Source organism: Melanostigma gelatinosum, assembly GCF_949748355.1.
Source record: "Melanostigma gelatinosum genome assembly, chromosome: 6".
Lineage (NCBI taxonomy): Eukaryota > Metazoa > Chordata > Actinopteri > Perciformes > Zoarcidae > Melanostigma > Melanostigma gelatinosum.
The window spans coordinates 18,779,420-18,797,249 of record NC_136639.1 but is presented as its reverse complement, the minus strand read 5'-3'; the positions used below and the strand labels follow the sequence as shown (position 1 = coordinate 18,797,249).

Below are 17,830 nucleotides of genomic sequence, written 5' to 3'. Positions count from 1 at the left end.
ATTAAGAGAAAATAATGTAATGTAATCTACTTGAACATACCTTGAAATATAGAACAACGTAGAAGGGTGGTGAAAAATTGTTGAACTGAGTTATCATCTTACAACTGAACAGCAAAAAAGAAAATCCTGCCTTTACACATCTATTTATCTTTTTCTTTGTGCAACATAAAGACAATCGTATAGCTGTCAAAGGATATTCAGCTGGTCGCCATCAGGACAGACCGAAGTGTGTAATACTTTTACAATGCTTCTGTTTCCTCAGGCAAGCTTAAAGAGTGGTCACTGGTGCTGTACGGCACCTCTGCGCACCCGTACTCATCTCTGCGCAGCGATAAGCCCCGCTCCACAGACATGCTGACGCCCACCGAAGAGGAGTTCAACGGTAAGTGATAAGTCCGGAGCCGCACATAGACAGGTTTGCCATAGTAGCAGCATTGCAAAGTAACATTCTTTAGTGTCCCTTCACAATAGTAAGCTGTACATAAACTCTGTTAATAGTGACAAAGTAATGAGACCATAAAACCTATTCACACGGTCATCATCTCTTTACTATGTTACTTCTGTGTGTCTCCAGGCCCCTGTGACTCTGAATGCAATGAGAACGGCTGTGAAGGTCCTGGACCCAATCACTGCATCAACTGCCTCCACTACTTCCTCAAGTTCAAGAACAACACCAGGTCAGACTGCTTAAAGCTCCCTTGCTGTAAATCTGTTTATCATAAAGCAGGCATCAATGCAATATCAATTTTGTGAGTTATCGGATTTCGTGAAAAGTCCCTCCGGAGTGTTGTTCAGAGCACCGCGCTCTTGGAGCGGCAGAGCGTACTCTGGGCATTGTGTCTGAGGAGACGGAGCAGCAGAGCGCCAAGTGCATTGAATTTGGAAATGTTACTTGTTTACCAAACTATTTAATCAAACGTTTAGCTTAGCTACATTTACGCCAACTCCTAACATTAACTATGGACCCAAGCTGTTGCCGAGCATCGCAATTTTGTTGAAATGCTCCAAAACGGAGCACTTTAGACGGAGTGTATTTAGACAGACAGTATGGACAGAAAAACTTAGATTTCATTTTTAAATATTGGGAATATAATTCCACTCGGTCTCACTGACTACAGATTCTCAAAGTATTCATGAAGATTTAAACGTAATTGCTGTGTGGACGTCTCCAGAGCCAACGCAGGTTTTTATTTCCCCCCCCCCCCCCCCCCCCCCCCCTTCATTTAAGAAGTGCACTTGAGCTACAGATAGAAGATGCCTCTGTCTCATATGTGCTCTCAACGACATCTGATTGTGTTTAAGAGTGTGAGCTCCTCTGGGAGTTAAGAGACCGTCAAATAAAGAGCGGGATCAATATTAGCTGAAGGTCTCAATGAGAAAGTGAATGTCTGTTTATACACCGAGAACTTTATTTGATTTAATCAGTTCAAGGCGATATTCCGATCGTGTTCTCGAGCTTCAAAAAAACATTTAGTATAACAGCCCAGTTTGCATGGCTGCATTTGAAGATCAGTATTCCGGCAGAAGTTGACTGTGCATGTTTTTGCTCTGTAAATGGAACAACCAAATTTCCGGTGATGGCTTGACATGTCGATCAAGTTAAATCCTGGATGTGGGTATTTATTTGGTTGAAGTTGGATCTTTGAAGAGTAGGAAACACAGTCCAGGGTGGAGAGAGGCAACAAGCAGTTCATCTTTCTGAGGCTGTTTAAGAATTTCTTTCTTAATTCTTAACACATATTCAACATCTTTGTTATGACCTCTACCTCATATTTAGTTTTAAGAAGCATGCATGAACACTAACATTGACATAATTGGCTAACTATGGTTAAAGAATGCTAGGTGTGCTGCGGTGTTGGCAGTACGTTTCTTACATGACGGTGGCAAAGGCTCAAAATGATTTACAATAAATACTGTAGCAGCTGTCTAGATCAGACGTCACAACAGAAGACAAAAACATGTGTAAGCCGGTGGGTCCTGAGCTGCTCTTTAAAGGCTCTCACAGTAGGAGCCACTACTTCAAATGCATTCTGTTATGTTGTTCTTTCAGTATCACAACTACGTGACATAATCTCTAGCTTGTTGTAATATTCTGACTCTTCGTCATGTCTTGGTCTGAATTTCTGTCACATTTGGATTTTCACATTTTGATGTTATCTCTCTGATGTGCTCATCAGTGCTTACTGACTCTGGATCATTTAGTTTCCATTTTGCCACCTTTTTCAGGTTGCAGCTCAATGCTGCCCTGGTATTTGTTGAGCTTCGTGTGAATAAGCTTTAACCTTATCAGTGTGATAGCAGAGATGCTGTTTCCTGTCGTTCATATCTTGTTCAGTCTCTCCCTTCCCCCTTTTAAAAGTGCGTGTGCGTGTGAACATTTGTGTGTGCCCTTAGGATCCCATTCGGATCAAAGTCTGTTCTAATTGCCTTTGTGTCGGCGGGTCTCTGCACTAATAAAAGGCAACCCGATGCAGGTGCATGAGACTGTGCAAGCTTAGGCGCTGCCTTATCATTAGCCCACTTTGGAGGTGTGCTGCCCTTTTTGTGCCACCACAGGGAGCAATTGATGATTGGGGGAGTGGTGGGAGGAAGAAGGAGGAATGGTGGTGTTGTTTAATGTTCAGATAATTACATCCCTATATGTGTTTGATGGTCGAGAGTCTAGACCAACCAAAAGGTGTGTGGGTCTTTGAAACTTTATAGGGGTTTTGCACTTCTATGCGTATGTGTGCATTGTATTGTACACAGGCTCGTCGGCAGAATTTTGGAAATATTCCGATTGTAAGTCTACTAACTAGTCTGTCAAAGAGTTTCTCTACATGATGAAGGATGTTTTCAAGAGCGTTTCTTCACCGGGACTACATTGAGTTGGGAAATTTAGTTTTTGTATTTATTCAATAATGTCATTGATCATTTCTTCGTAAAATTTAAAACATTCTAAAAACTCAGCATGTATAACTTTTAATTATGAAATGTAAATGGCACGATGCAAGAAACACACACTGAGGACATGACCCTCTTTGTCCACAGTCCTGATCTGTTCTGATCGAAAGCACTGTCACTGCGTATTAATCAGTTTCATGCATTTGTCAATTAGGTGAATTTCAAAACATATCAATTTCCTTTATCGGCATGAAAGGTAACCAACATTTTGGGATGTGCCCACGTTTGGTTTCACCTCCACCAATAGTGATTTCTCAACCCATGTGTTTCTTGCCCTGTTCAAGCAAATGTCGCTACGTCCTCAAGTCTTCGTGATGCCTTTGGTGACTGAAACATAATCATAACTGATGGGAATGATGGACAAAAATAACCTTGAAACTTTCTTTTCAATTTCTTTTACCACGTTTTCCTGTCTATACAATTTCAAGAACTCACTCAGATCTGACATTGTGGTCAGGAAAATTGCAGTTTAAAGTGTTCCTCACATTTAGTAGTGTCCTTGGTGTAGACGGTTCATTATAGTGTTTGTACAATCTTTATCGGTTAAAAAAACCATTTCATTGAAGCTGGAGGACAAACACATGGCGGTGTATACATGCACTTGTGGATTACGTGTTTCACACATGCAATGTGTGTTTCTTGGCTGACAACTCTGTAGTGTGTGTGACGAAGGCTTAAGGGGTGCGTACGTCTGTGTGTGTGTGTGTGTGTGTGTGTGTGTGTGTGTGTGTATGTGTGTGTGTTTTGTGCTCTTGAGGATTTTGGAGATTTTTTTCACCTTTTAGGAAGGGAGCCTCAGGGTGAAATGAGGGGGTGACGGAGGGCTGTGAAGTTATTCAACAGATGTTACACCTGTTCATCATATAGCACCCACACGCACACACTTGGTCCCTCTACTTCAGTTTGTCCAAACTCTATTTGTACATGAAAAGAAGTTTACGAAAAGAATATTCTACTTTACTACTTTAAAACTATATTTTTCTCAACTTGTATTTATAAGTGCACATGATATATATTTCCCATAATATCCTTAGATAAGAGGCATGTTTTCTGTCAGACATATGCTTTACATTTTGAGCCCGTTAACATTATACTGATGCTGTGTGTTAATCAAGGAACAATGACGTCAATTTGGCCTCTTTATCTCATTGTAAAGTCAGCATAAACTACATACAACCAGAATATGTCTGCAAGAAATACAAACTGTCCCTTCTTTCTGTTCCACTTTTGCCTTTTTGTGACGCTCTCTTTCACCCTGCCGTCCTCCCTTCTCTCCCTTAAATCACCTCTCTCCAGGATGTGTGTGTCGGAGTGCCCCAGTGGCTTTTTCCGTGATGATAGGAAGCGCTGCAAGAAGTGCTCCTCGTTGTGTGAGACCTGCGTTGGTAGCCGTAGCGACCAGTGCACCACATGCAGGACTGGTTTCCACCTCAATGAGGGCTCCAACACGTGTGGCGCCAACTGTGGCGACGGCTTCTACCTCGACCATGGTACGTTTCACCGGTGGCCAAACTGACTGCAATGTACAAACTCTAAAGTAATGAGTGCACACATGATGGCACACCCTGCAGTCAAGGACGCGTTTCAGAACCCTTTCCTTGTTCCTTGGTCCCACCTTGGGCATTTGCATCAGACTTTAAAATCTGTTTCAGTGTATACAATGTCAAACAAATATTAAAATGCCAATTACAATTTGTCAGAGCCAAAAGTGGTGTCTTCAAATTTGCAGTTTTGTGTAACTGACACTGTCTAAAATCAAAAAAGCAGAACATATTCAGAAGCTAGAACTACCAAATTCTTTGCATTTCTTAAATAACAAATAATTGATCATTGACATCATTGATTCATTTTCTTTTGATTGACTCCAGTTCTCTTGAAAGGCAATGTAAACATGTACAAGTTATTTATATGGAGTCTGTGTGTGACCTGTCCATATACCTCCTCAACCCTGTAATGATTTTCAGATTCCTGAAAATCTCACCAACAATCCCCACTTACTGTCTCCTCCCCCATCTGACCATATGACTTCCCAAACAGAACCACACTGGCTGTGTACATGAGCAAGGTTTATTGGAAATGTAGAAATATCAGTTTTCATTAATAGTCATAGTCTACTCTGTGGTTTCCCGTAATAGTACAACATATTATTCATGAATGTTTTTCGCAATCCTCGTCGCTGTTGAGAGCAGAGTTGCTCGTGTGCGTTGTGATAAAGTGTGTCATTGCCTTTAGTCTTCCTTTTGAAATATTCATCTACATTCCTATCCTCCCTCACCAACACTACAATCTTCTTTTTCATCCCAGCAGCTTTAGCCTTTTGACATTTCTGCTCTTCCCCCTGCCGTCTGTCCTCCTGCTTTGTTCATCTTCACCTTCTTCTACTTATTCTCTCTCCCGTTCTCACTGGTCTTCATCATTCACTTCACCCATTATCTTCCTCTTCATTATTGCCTTCTTCCTCTGCTCCCTTTCTTCATGTTAAATGTAGCAAGACTTCTGATTCCTATTAGCCACGGTGTGACCGGCTCACCTGGTGTCTTTCAGATTCCAACATTTGCCGGAGATGTCCAGAGAACTGTAAGAAGTGCACCACCTCCAACGTCTGCACAGAATGTAAACCTGGGATGAGGTAAACTGGGAGTCATGCAACTCAATGCCTGAGTTATTGATCATTGATCATTTCACAGGAAGTGATTTCCGTCTTGCTTTGTCTGTTGCTGCAAAACATGTGAATATACACCTTACCACCTGCAGTGTTTCGATTGTAGTTAGAAATGCTGCACACACAACAAAATGACTGATTTTCCTCTTTACTGCCGCAGAACCAGATTGAAGGATTTGTTTCACATTTCACCACTCCCTATGACGGCAGGCTTTTTGGCCCACCTTCAAGCATTTACAAAATGCTTTCATCCAAAACACTCACAATTTGTTTCTCATGATGGCAGCGAGTTAACGTGCAAGTTGCTGGCCTAACAATGGGGAGCAACTTGGGATTCAGTGTCTTGCCCCAGGACGGCATGTGGAGCCGGGAATCGAACTCCCCGAGCTACAGCTGCCCTCAATGTTCCCCATAAGTATGAACAGCGTGGTTTCAGTTGCAGCTCATCGAAACACATTTTTAGTAAATTACATAAAAAGATATTAGCAACATGGTGTCTCTGTGAATATGGGGCTCTGTGCTTGGAAAAGCCTTTAACAATCAATATAATCTGCTATGAGACCTGCTGGTATTGATCACAGCTTGTTCATATGAAGATCTACCATAACAGTCAGTCCTCTGTTGTACTACGGTAGTATAAATAGCTCAGGTTTTGTCTTTTTGCATTCATTTGGCTTCAATGTCAGTATTGTGGTTTCAGGATAAAAGCCTTTTGTGTTCATCCACGCCGACGCTGCAGGAATACAGGACAGTGTAGCTAATTTAGACCAGCACATTGTGTCTCGCTGTGGTTTGAGTTCGCGGCATGAACCAATGAAATCAGGGCTTCCCAACTGTTCTCCTCTTAGGACACAAACTGAGTAACCAGAGTTTCATCCTATGACCCAAGCTTATTAAAGCCCACATACGGTACACTCATGTAATGCGGAGACCCACAAGAAGTGGGGCTGTTGTTCATTTTGGGTTGTGGTCCTCACTCTGATCTCAGACATGTTGCAGTTTATTTTCTGGCCACTTCCACAGCTTCAAACAACCCCAACTACGCTTGACGTCACAAAGGATTGGGTGTTTCAAAGTGCTCAAATTCCTGATAGGTCATGAAGGAAACACTTGTGACGCACTTAAAACATGTTGCGGTCTTGAACCCAGCTTTAAGTGTTCAGTGTAGCTAGAGGTGGAGGTGGGGACACTACTAAGCCATAATTTCTTCTGAATGCCAGCGAGACCACAGTAAGACACATGCTCGCACACGCACACTCCAGCAGTCTCCCATTCAGTACACCATTCATGGTCGCTTAGGAGACGGGGGGGAAAGAGAGGACCAGACGAGATCGTTTCTGGGAAACGTTAACACGGACCAGCTGTTTTTCAGTTTCCAGTTTGGTGCAAGCTCACCAACCTGTCCTCACTGTGACTTCACAGAACTGACTTTATAACCTGTGAACCTACTTCCTAACTGACTTCTACGCCTGAATCTGGCATCTGGAAAAATCTCTTGTATGATATTTATTCAAAACAACAAATTCCCTTTGATTACAGTTGAATCTAGAAAATTAGATATTCCTGTTCATCTGTGAAATAGTGGACTAGGCCAGCAGCTAATGTGTACACCCACATGATATCACCGGTGCTGGAGGTTTTTTTTCTTCTCATTCTTCCTAAATATTTGCCCAGTAAGAAACTTTTAAAGAAAGTTGCTCTATAACAGATGGCTTTTAACAGGCAAACTTTAACTCATTTTCAGCAAACTGTTTAGATATGAGAGTTGCTTTCACACATTTAACTTTTCTGAAACTCACTTGTGCTACCACCTGAATGGATTTTATGTTTGTTATTATTTTCCTGGTATTCACTATAAAGGTATGAGAGTGTGTGTTTTTTTTGTGTTTCTCTTCCTAGTCTCCAAGGAAACAAGTGTCAGTTGACCTGTGACCCGGGAACTTATTACAATGGCCACAGACGGAATTGTGAGCCCTGTCATCGGGCCTGTGCCACCTGCGCAGGTAGGAATTCATACGATTGATTAGAATGACCTGTATTATGTGTGTCAGCGTGTTCTTCAGTTGTTGAAGTAGACGCAATCCTAATACTAACATTTGATCTATCATGTCCTAACAATACACCTGAAATGTGTGTCTGTGTTTTTCAGGCACGGGTATAGAGGCTTGCTCAAAGTGTGCAGATGGCTACTTACTTGAGGACTGGCGGTGTGTGCTAACGTGCAGCACTGGCTACTACCTGTCAGAGCAGACCTCAGACAACGGGCAGGTGCAGAGGTCCTGTAAGAAGTGAGTCAGCACACCTGCCAACACCTCTTCACCACCGTGAACTTGTGGCTCTCCAGTCTACAAAGAATTTAAAAACAAGAAAATGAAGCGCTTTCGCCAGCGAAGTGCGAAGTTCCTGACTTTTTCTTGCACTACTTGTTCTCTCTGCAGTGCCATGCACAGGGACATATTTTTGAAACATGTATTAACATGTTTAATAAATAACTGACTGATTTAGTTTACGTTTTATGTTTAAATCTGAATCCTGTGTGGAAATAATGTTACAGTAGGATCCATATATAATCTGCTGCTGACTATTTTAAAGTGAAGAAATATTCTATTTGTGGTTATTTCCTGCACCATTAATTAGCCATTGCCAACTGTGTCCAGCAGCTCCACTCTATTTTTAGCCGACGTGAAGGCACGCAGTCATAAATCAGAAAGCCATATCAATGTTTTACCCTAGAATTTACGATATTGTTAACGAACAGAATGCATCCACAAGCACTTGGACAGAAAGTGTTGGAATTCACTTCATCAGACATTATTTTAAAAAGTAAATCAACCAAGCATATGTTTTTGTCTCACCCTGTTCTATTCCGTCCCCCAAAAAATTGCTGTTAGCCAGTTCCCAGTGCTATTTAGCAGCGTAACTACCTCAACAAGCGGTGAAGGTAACACTTCAACAGCTACCCGCCAACAATGGAGCTGGCCGCGCTTGGCCGTTTTGTTGCTTTTGTTGCTCGTAGTGTGAACACAGTTTCACTGTTGCAACTTATGTGATTTGATGATATATTTGCTGACTGTTTGCTGACTTCTTTGCCTTCCATCAGACCCACAGTCAAACTCCGATATCTTGTCTGCTTTTTTATCGTTCCTTGAGGTTAACTTGCCTCCTTGATTAGGGTTTGGTATTGTTTGGGTTTTTTCCGATACCGGTGCTAAAACGATACTTTTAAAACTATTCCGGTGCCTAAACGGTGCCTGAACCGATACTTTTTTCTTCAAATTGAACAATATATTAACTGTTTAAAGTATACTATAAATATAAATAAATACAAAACACTTGGCTTCAAACTACAGCTTCAAACTTTTTAACTATGAACAATATGTTAACAGTTTACAGTATACTTAAATAAATATAAATAAATACAAAACACACTCTGTACACACACTACAGCTTCAAACTTCAGCAGTTATTTTGCAGCAATATGAACATATTTTCCTTCTCTGGCAAAATACGACACGTCTCATGACTTATTTTATTTTACCAGTTGGTGGCGGTAATGCGCCAATTCGTCGTTTGCCAACCGCCAGTACACCTCAAAGGAGAAGAAGAAGCTTTCGCGTGCCTGTGTTGTTGTGCTCATGAGCGACAGCGCTACGTACCCCGTTGTAATAATACTATGAGTGAGGAGCGGAGGACCGAGTCCTGCTGCCAGGACGGAGTCATCAGGGTAGTGTCAAAAAAGTATTTCAATCGGCTCAGGCACCGAAAGGAAGCACCGAAATCTGCGTTACGTTTCGGTCCGGTAGGTACCGGACGTATAGGAACCGGTTCCATACCGGCACCGTTTTTCGGTACCCAACCCTATCCTTGATTTGTCTTTCTCCCACCTTGACTTTTTACGTTTCTTGATTTCCTAATTCTCTGTCATCTCCTAGTCAGATGATTTCCTAATAAATGTTGCCCCATGTTCACACCACTAAATGTGATAACTGTGTTTACGATATTTTTCTATCAAGTCTCTGTTCACTTGTTTAGACCTTCCAATTCTTTGCAAACACTGCTCACCAACACACACTGAAAGGGCCAAAGCAATGAACTACAGCGTATAAATGAAAAGCATGAATTAGTTTGAGCAGATAGTATTAAGTTTTGTGTTAAAGTTGATTACATAAGTGCAAATACATACATAAAACCGTTCCCTGTCCTGTGGATTTTGTTTTCTTTGGTAGGTCTGCTCTTTTGTCTCTGGTTGTGTTCACACATTTCTACAGTTTATGATGCACACCATGACATAATATATGCAGGAACAATCATACATGTTTTAATGTCTACTGACACAAATGGTTTTCTCTCTTTGCAGTTGATGAAACTGTATGTAATGCTAGCTCGCACGTCTAAAATAAGACGTCTAATACTGCAACAAGATGTTTTCATTCGATTTTCGGCTTTGTTATTGGATTCTGCATCACTCAGTTTTATTGTAGTTCAGGGGTTTGAGTGTATATTAGAGAGCAGCAAATTGGAAGTAAATCACTATACGGGTGAAAACTAGTGAAAGATAGATGCATGTGAGCATGTATAGTGCTGCATAGACTGGTATCTAAATCTTTATACACCCATCGACAGGTGTGACCATAGCTGCTACGAGTGCTCGGGGCCCGGTGAACGGAACTGCAGCAGCTGTGTCAGTGGTTACAATCTGGAGGCAGGAGCCTGTGTGGTCAGCACCATCTGCAAAGATGGTGAGTTTGACAGCTTTTTTTATCTACAAGATGGCCTCAATCTGTTTATTTCATACTTCTAGCGCTGCCTCTCGCAGGCAGCGTTTAGTCATAAATGCATACTAGTATGGTCCAGAGTGAAATCTCTGAAAAGGCTGAAACCAGCAAGAGCATTGATTTGGACAGATTCACAGCAGAAACAATACTTTACAGTGCAATTGGCTTCACAACAGTGTTTTACAGAATAATTGCATGCATACGTACATATATTGTGGTCTAAACAATCCCAGCTAATCAAAGAGCCAAAGGCCTCAGAGGTGCACATGTACATCTCAACTCTCCCTCAGACTCTTTTGCATTCCACGATTAATTACGGTAAATTAGTATGTCCGACAGGATCTGAAAAATGAGTGCAGAAGTTAACTCTATTAAGTAAAAGCTAAGGATTTATCAATGACCTTATTTATAATTTGTTTGCTTCGTACTAACTTCTTGAATCAGACTGCCTGAAAGCAGGAGGGCAGTCTGTCCTTGCTTTTGCCTTTTGTGCTTTATCTAAAGGTCTCATTCATGTTTTACATATTGCTAATATAATGTCTCTCTGGCACTACAAGCTCGCTCACTCACTTTTGTTTTTTTTAATGTAAACTCACTCTGTTCGTGGTTGTCCGTACTTTGTGACACTGCTTTGTCTGAAAGGTTTCTTGAACCATCTACATACACCCTAACCCTCCGTGTTCCATATAATCTGCTCCTCTACAATCATTTTCTGATTTTGACTTGCTCCTTGCTTGCATTTTCTTTATTTCATTGCTGTACTTTATGGTCAAGTCTTTCCTTTTATGGTATTTTCTTTTCCTTTGGGTTACGTTTCTTGAAGTGTAAATATTCCCGTTTCCCACTAACTGGCTGAGGTGATGTTCTGATTATGAAGCTTCGACAGCAGTGTGTGAGTTGCTGGTCTAGCCATGATCTTCTAGTTAAAATGAGCCCATGGCCAAAAAGTCTTTCAGCCTTTGATGAGATGAAGCTCTGAGGATAATGTGTTTACTGTGAGACCTTTCTGTTGATTCTGTTGTTACTTAAAGTGCACACTAAGTCTGATTCAAACCTTCCTAAACCAAAGCTCAAAAGTGGCTGGTACGTTTAAATGCTGTTGATGAATGACATAATTGGCTTACAGTTTTTGCAGACTGGTGGTCCACTTTACTTTCTTTTTTTTTCAATACACCAAGTTGTGAATTTCGAAAATCTTCAAATTGCTAATTGTGTGACGTTTGTTTTCTCTCTCTCTCTCTCTCTCTCTCTCTCTCTCTCTCTCTCTCTCTCTCTCTCTCTCTCTCGCTCTCGCTCTCGCTCTCTGTCTCTCTATTTTTATTTTATTTTTTATTTTCTTCTCTCCTGACGTGGATCCAATCTCTCCACTGGACAACAATCATTTTCCACCTTGATGAACATCACCTGTGATTGGATCACTTCCTGTCACCTGAACCCTCTCCCGACCAATCACACGGCTCTACCTGCCATTCAATCATTTTTAATGGTTCTGCCCTGTGTGTTTCCACATGCATTTATATGTGTATGTGCATGTCTCCCCCCTCCTCCCCTCCTTCCAAACTCCCCTTACATCTCTTCTTCCTGGTCTGTGGAAAGCAAATGAAGAATCTTGGGCGGAAGGCAGTTTCTGCGTGCTCGTTAAAAAGAACAATCTTTGCCAGAGGAAAGTGCTGCAGCAACTGTGCTGCAGAACATGCTCGCAAAAGGGTTGACGGGACGTACTCGATGGGCGTAAAGGGAGTGCGGGGGGGATGTGGGGGCACAGGGGGCACCCCTCCTTCTCAACCCCCCCTGCCCACTCATTCACAGTCACATAATTTATAAGAGAATCTGTGCCTCTTAAAGGGACTGCATCGGAGGTGCGATGACAGGACTACAACAAACCTACCTTTTTTTCTGTACTGGGACACACGCATGTGGTCAGGGTGTAAAATGACTGGGACTTATTTCAAGAACAAACAAGCAAATGAAAACAAAAGTGAAAACAAACAAAAGAATAAAAGTGTCGGTATTTTGTGACCAAAGCATCGATGCCAAAACAATTGAACCTTCTTTTTTTTGCCAGTGTAGGAAGCATAGTTTAAAACAGGAGCCACTCAGCCTGTGAATCTCTGAATACGTCTGTGTGCATTTTTATTTTGGCTCCTCTTCCTCCTCTCTTTCCAGTGTTAACGATAAACAGATGGAAAGTGAATATACAGTAGGAAAGGCCCTGGTTTTTCTGCCTGTAAATATACGTCAAAGAAAAAAAAAAGAAGCTCACTCAGTAATGTGAAAATAATGTCTGTCTGGGCTGACTTTGGCTGTGTAGAGGAGTGCACTCACATACACACAAAGAAACATATGTACCACACACATAGACTAATAAACATGAACTCAGACACATAAATCAACCACCACTTAAAGTTGGATACTACAGTGTCACCGTATTTCAAGACTGATGCACGTTACTCACCAAAATGACCTACCGTAATTTCATTTGTTGAAAAACATAAACCTGTCCTGAATAGTGTGTGTGTGTGTGTGTTTGTCTTTATTGGTGTGCGTAGGAGAATGCCATTAATTCTTAATGTAAGCCCAGACAGCATTGATTCATTCCAGAGGTACGAGAAGACAAGTCGATAGTCATTCCTTCCGGAGCTTTCTGCAGGGAAAGAAACGCTGCAGTGAGGTATAATGAATTTGTGGTACTAGGGATGCACCAATGCCCATTTTTCACTCATGATGCAGATTCTGGATTCTAAACTTTTGTCCAAAACTGACTATTGATTCCATCCATTACTCTGACAGAACAATTCAATATTTGTTGTCACTACATAGAATATAAAAAATATAACTCATATTTGTGACGGGGAACTTCAATTCTTCTGTGTGTTTTGTTGGTTTCCACATGCCATATGTAACCCTGACAAAAAAAGGGAATTTTTTATCTGTATCGGTGCATCCCTACATGTTACTGTTCTCAAATAAAGTTTTAGAATTTCTACTCTTCGGTATTCCATTATCCATTCCATTATTGATGGCAATGCATGTCGGCTGAAGTATTGCTCTCCACTTTCAACGCAGAAGCTCAATGATCGGCACAGACAACATTCTGTCGTTATCATGCAGACGGTAAAGGTCTCCGACAGCCAGGCGGACAGCAAGCTGATGTGGTGAAAACTAGAGCGGTGGAGGTTTCACGTTCAGTTTTTTCAGAGAAGGGATTTGGTTCAAAATGTAGATATTGAAATACATTTGGGAGTAGAACTTTATGTTCATTCAACCCAAGGAAAATCTGAAAACAAACGAGTCAATCACTTTTTCTTATTTACATTATATCTGTCTGAACTCAAAGTGAACTGACGGCATCACTGCAGAACCAGGAATGTGTCTGAAATGTTAAATCATATTGAGCCACAGCTGTACTCGTGTTCAAGCCAACAGACATCAGATGTCTGGTTTCTCCTCCTGTCCGTCTGTGAACCTTACCTGATGAAACTAGAAGGTTCTTCTCGTGGTGCTGGTTTCTGATAAAGAACGGCAAATATAATGTTTAAGATTCTTATTCTAATTGTGTGGGTTGTCACACCTGCACCATGAGCATTTACAGTGTTAGATGAATTGTTGTACTGTCAACTGGTTATGGTTCCTGATTTGTAATAAAGATTGATGACTCCCCTGTTTTGGTTAACAAAAACTTATTTTTGGTCATTGTTTAAGATGACTTGAATTGACTTTAGTTTGTGTGGTAGATGCGCACATACACACACACACACACCCCCCCTCATAAAAGCTGTTTTTATTGTTTACCTGTGACATATCTGTGACAATGCATTATTAATGTTACTCAAAGTCCTAGTTTTGAAAATCTTTTTTACTTAAGTGTTCTTATTAAAATGTTTAATCTGTTCATGTTTTTGTTTTCTCTTCAGTTTTCATTGATTATGTTGACGGTGTGTTCATCAGAAATATTTCAGCCATTAGCATTTTTGTTCACCAGTTTCTCACTTCCTTTCCAGAACATTAGGTTTCCTTCTTTCCACTCTATTTTTTTTAAATGTCATTTTATAAAGTATTGAAAGGGAAAACATCATTGAAATTCAGATCATTGCTTTCAGACACTTTCAGTTCTTCAGCGCTCGATCAGATTGATTGAAAGAAAGTTCCAGGTGCCTGAGGCAGGGCACTTAAAGGGAGACGTGCACTGACAATTAGGTGGAAGTTAAAAACAGGTCAGCGATGCAAGCGTTTGCTGCTCTATTATAGGTGCAACGCCTGAATGTAGGAATTTATTTTTGAGTTACACTTTTTCTTTTATTGCCGTACAGCAGCTATTTATGTTGTAGCAGTAGATATGAACAAATCCATGGCTATAATTCAAATAATGTAAACATATACTACCACAGAATCAGTTCCGTTTGAGGAGGAAACCGATCCAATTATGCTTATTATGGGTAGTTGCATTTTAACCCATTAGACACAGTATATAGTGATGATGGTAGTATAAGTAATAATATAGAACATGCATCAGCCTTCACAGAAATATGTCAATGCTAGTATTCAGTCGTTCTAGATACTCCAATAGGTGTTTTATAAGTAACTAAAGCCAAAGTCCCTGTCACCCCCATACATACAATTGTCTTTTGGTCTATTGTTACACATGCTGTAGAACTGGTATATTATGTATAACATTGGCAAATATGCAACCGCAGGATCTTTTTTATATGTTAGATAGATATTAGACAGGAGAGCGATGCGGCAAAGGGCTGCGGCGTGCCCCAACATTTCAGTAAATGTATTCTGCTCGAATTATTCTCTTCTCGAGCTCACTGATGCTGTGAAGGTTACACTGTCATATTCATTTCTTGCACCCTGAAGAAGTGTAAGTGATTTAACTGCGTTATTCGCAGGGTGTACACATGGTGTCGAGTGCCAGTGCCAACTGTGGACTTGCATGTTTTTCTGCAGTTATTATGCTCATTAATTAAAAAATGTAAAAAGAAATGCTGATTTCAGTCCTCACCCAAATCCAAACAAATGTTTCTGTTGCACCTCTTGTCATGGCTTCAGCATGTGACTTCTGACACTACCCTTGAAAAAGGCATTGACTTACAAATTGTTCGGATGGTTGAAATACTGAGGACAAATCTCCTCACAGGTCAACCACAAGAAGCACCTACCTGTGTTAATGTATACACAAAATTAGATACGCAATGTGGTTTGTATTCTCTTGACTACTTGCGGGATGTGTGAATATATAGTCTCCCCTGCTTTCTTGGACCAAGTATGTGCAGGTATCAGGAGGTGGAGGGGCCAGGGAATTGATATTCAGGACCAGGTGTGGTGGATGTCAGTGTGATATCTGCCAACAGAGCTCTCTCTCTCCTGACAGAGTAGACTGTCAATGTCCTCACAAGGTCAGCTAAGTCCATAAAAGAGGAAAGGTTTTACTCCCCTGAGTGACAGGCTCTGTTTCTTCTCCGCTCCATTCTTCTCCCGTCTGGCAGTGGGAGTCCACAGTGTCTGCTTTTGCTGAGCGGAGTTGTGCGGATTCCGTCCCTTGAGAACTTGGCTCCCTGTTTGTTTGTGCGAGTGAGTGAGGGGAAGACAAACAGAAAGACGGGGAGACAATTTGTGTGTGTGTGTGTGTGTGTGTGTGTGTGTGTGTGTGTGTGTGTGTGTGTGTGTGTGTGTGTGTGTGTGTGTGTGTGTGTGTGTGTGTGTGTGTGTGTGTGTGTGTGTGTGTGTGTGTGTGTGTGTGTGTGTGTGTGTGTGAGAGAGAGAGAGAGAGTGACGGCGTTTATTTGGGGGCTGTTTGAATGTTTTCAGCAGAGCTTCACTGAATGGGAAGCCACCGCCTGTTGTGTTTGTACACAAAGAAGCTCTTTTGTTTTGAAAGGAACAATTGCGCTTTTCACAGAGAGCCGGGGAGCACAGACAATCTCGCCACTTCCTTGAACACTCACACACACAAAAACCACACAGCTCCATCCTTATTCCTGAGCCTGTGTCTGTCACCTTTGTCTAATACAAAGGTGGGATAGTGGACAATGTTTATGCTTATTTTGTTATGGCTCTTTTTAAAGTTGCTAAGTCTGAGGCTGAAGGTTGATGGGTTTTTTTTGGGAACTTCTCTCTCAATCCTTTTGCAACTTTGTGCACAAAAGCTTATATACATATTATGTGTGCCTGGGGTGAATGTGAGCAAAGTTTATGCATGCAGCTTAAGATAAGATTATTTAGTAAACATGGTTAGTTTATCATGTTACAAGTCCAATAAGTATGAATTCTACTTCTGCGTATTGTGGAATGATAATTATATATCTGCCTGTAATGCTTTCAATCAATGTCAGTGACTCAACAATTGCTTTGCCAGGTGTTAAGATTTCTGGTGCCCAAAACTCCATTTCCAGCGTGGACTCCATTTTGCAACAGAAACTTTCCAACCTCCCAAAACCTACACACATTTTCAGCATTTTCAACAGTGGAGGATGTGGCCATGGGGCTGTCGGAAGACATTTTATTGTTGAGAGAAAAACAACATGTTCCTGTTATCTCTAGAGTAGAGGTTTTGTAACGTCACGCTCGTGATGAAAATCAGTCGTCATCTGTGTTTGTTTGAGTTATTTTGGGAATCTTCACCTTGTCTTCAAGCTCATAAGGGATGAAAAAAACAATCTCGTATCCAAATTATACCTGTGTCTACTCTAAAAGCACTCCGCAATTAGAAAGTATGCCTGACTGACGTTTTCAAACTTGACGTTTTCAAAGATGTTTTCAAACCTGTGAAATGCATTTGCACATAACATAAAAACAAGATAACGAGGAAATGATAACAAAACGAGATATAACTGTTGTGCGGGATAAGCCAGAGGATAATGAGCTGGACCTTCAAGGAAATGAAAACAACAACAACTGACTGTTGGATATAATTGGTGCAACTAGGACACAAGTCACTCGAGCAAAAGGAAAGAAGTGAGCGTACACAAGCAGGTAAACGAATAGAAATAAAGCGCTTCATGATGAAATGTGTTGGTCGCTGTCGCTCTCCGTCTGTAGGAGAGTACATGAGTCGTCATGGAAAGTGCCACCTGTGTGCTGCTACCTGTCTACAGTGCATGGGTCCAGAGAGCGAGGACTGCACCAGCTGCCCTACTTCACGGTGAGAACCACTGACATCCCCCCCCCCCCCCCCTGACACACACACACTCATGTGCTGTTCCCCAGGGGTCAATTCTTAATCTTTTCCTATGTTCTATTTGTAAGCTGTGATTCCTTTGGGTAATAATCTGTAGGTATAATATTCATTTCCGTTGTTATGCTGACGACACGCAACTTTATGTTCCGCTAACTATAGCGATAGACACGTTTACTCCTGTTATGGATTGTTTCTATGATATCAAATGCTGGATATCAAAGAACTTTGTCTACAAATAAACTAAATTTTGTGTATACAATTGTATTTTGT

General features: G+C 41.2%; 1 protein-coding gene across 2 annotated transcripts in view; it reads left to right on the top strand.

Annotated features, from left to right (window-relative positions):
* The window catches only part of pcsk5b (proprotein convertase subtilisin/kexin type 5b), a 51,148-nt gene extending 36,876 nt beyond the window's left edge, over positions 1–14,272 (top strand). Inside the window, exons 14-21 of one of the 2 annotated variants that reach the window (XM_079270153.1) lie at positions 263–382; positions 575–677; positions 4,240–4,433; positions 5,488–5,572; positions 7,505–7,608; positions 7,755–7,893; positions 10,229–10,344; positions 11,986–14,272. In XM_079270153.1, the coding sequence (XP_079126279.1) occupies positions 263–382; positions 575–677; positions 4,240–4,433; positions 5,488–5,572; positions 7,505–7,608; positions 7,755–7,893; positions 10,229–10,344; positions 11,986–12,092 (968 nt within the window). In that variant the 3' untranslated portion in view covers positions 12,093–14,272. Of the gene's footprint in view, positions 1–262; positions 383–574; positions 678–4,239; positions 4,434–5,487; positions 5,573–7,504; positions 7,609–7,754; positions 7,894–10,228; positions 10,345–11,976 lie in introns of both variants that reach the window. The other variant, XM_079270152.1, reaches the window with a different exon arrangement.
* Positions 14,273–17,830: the final 3,558 nt, after the last annotated feature.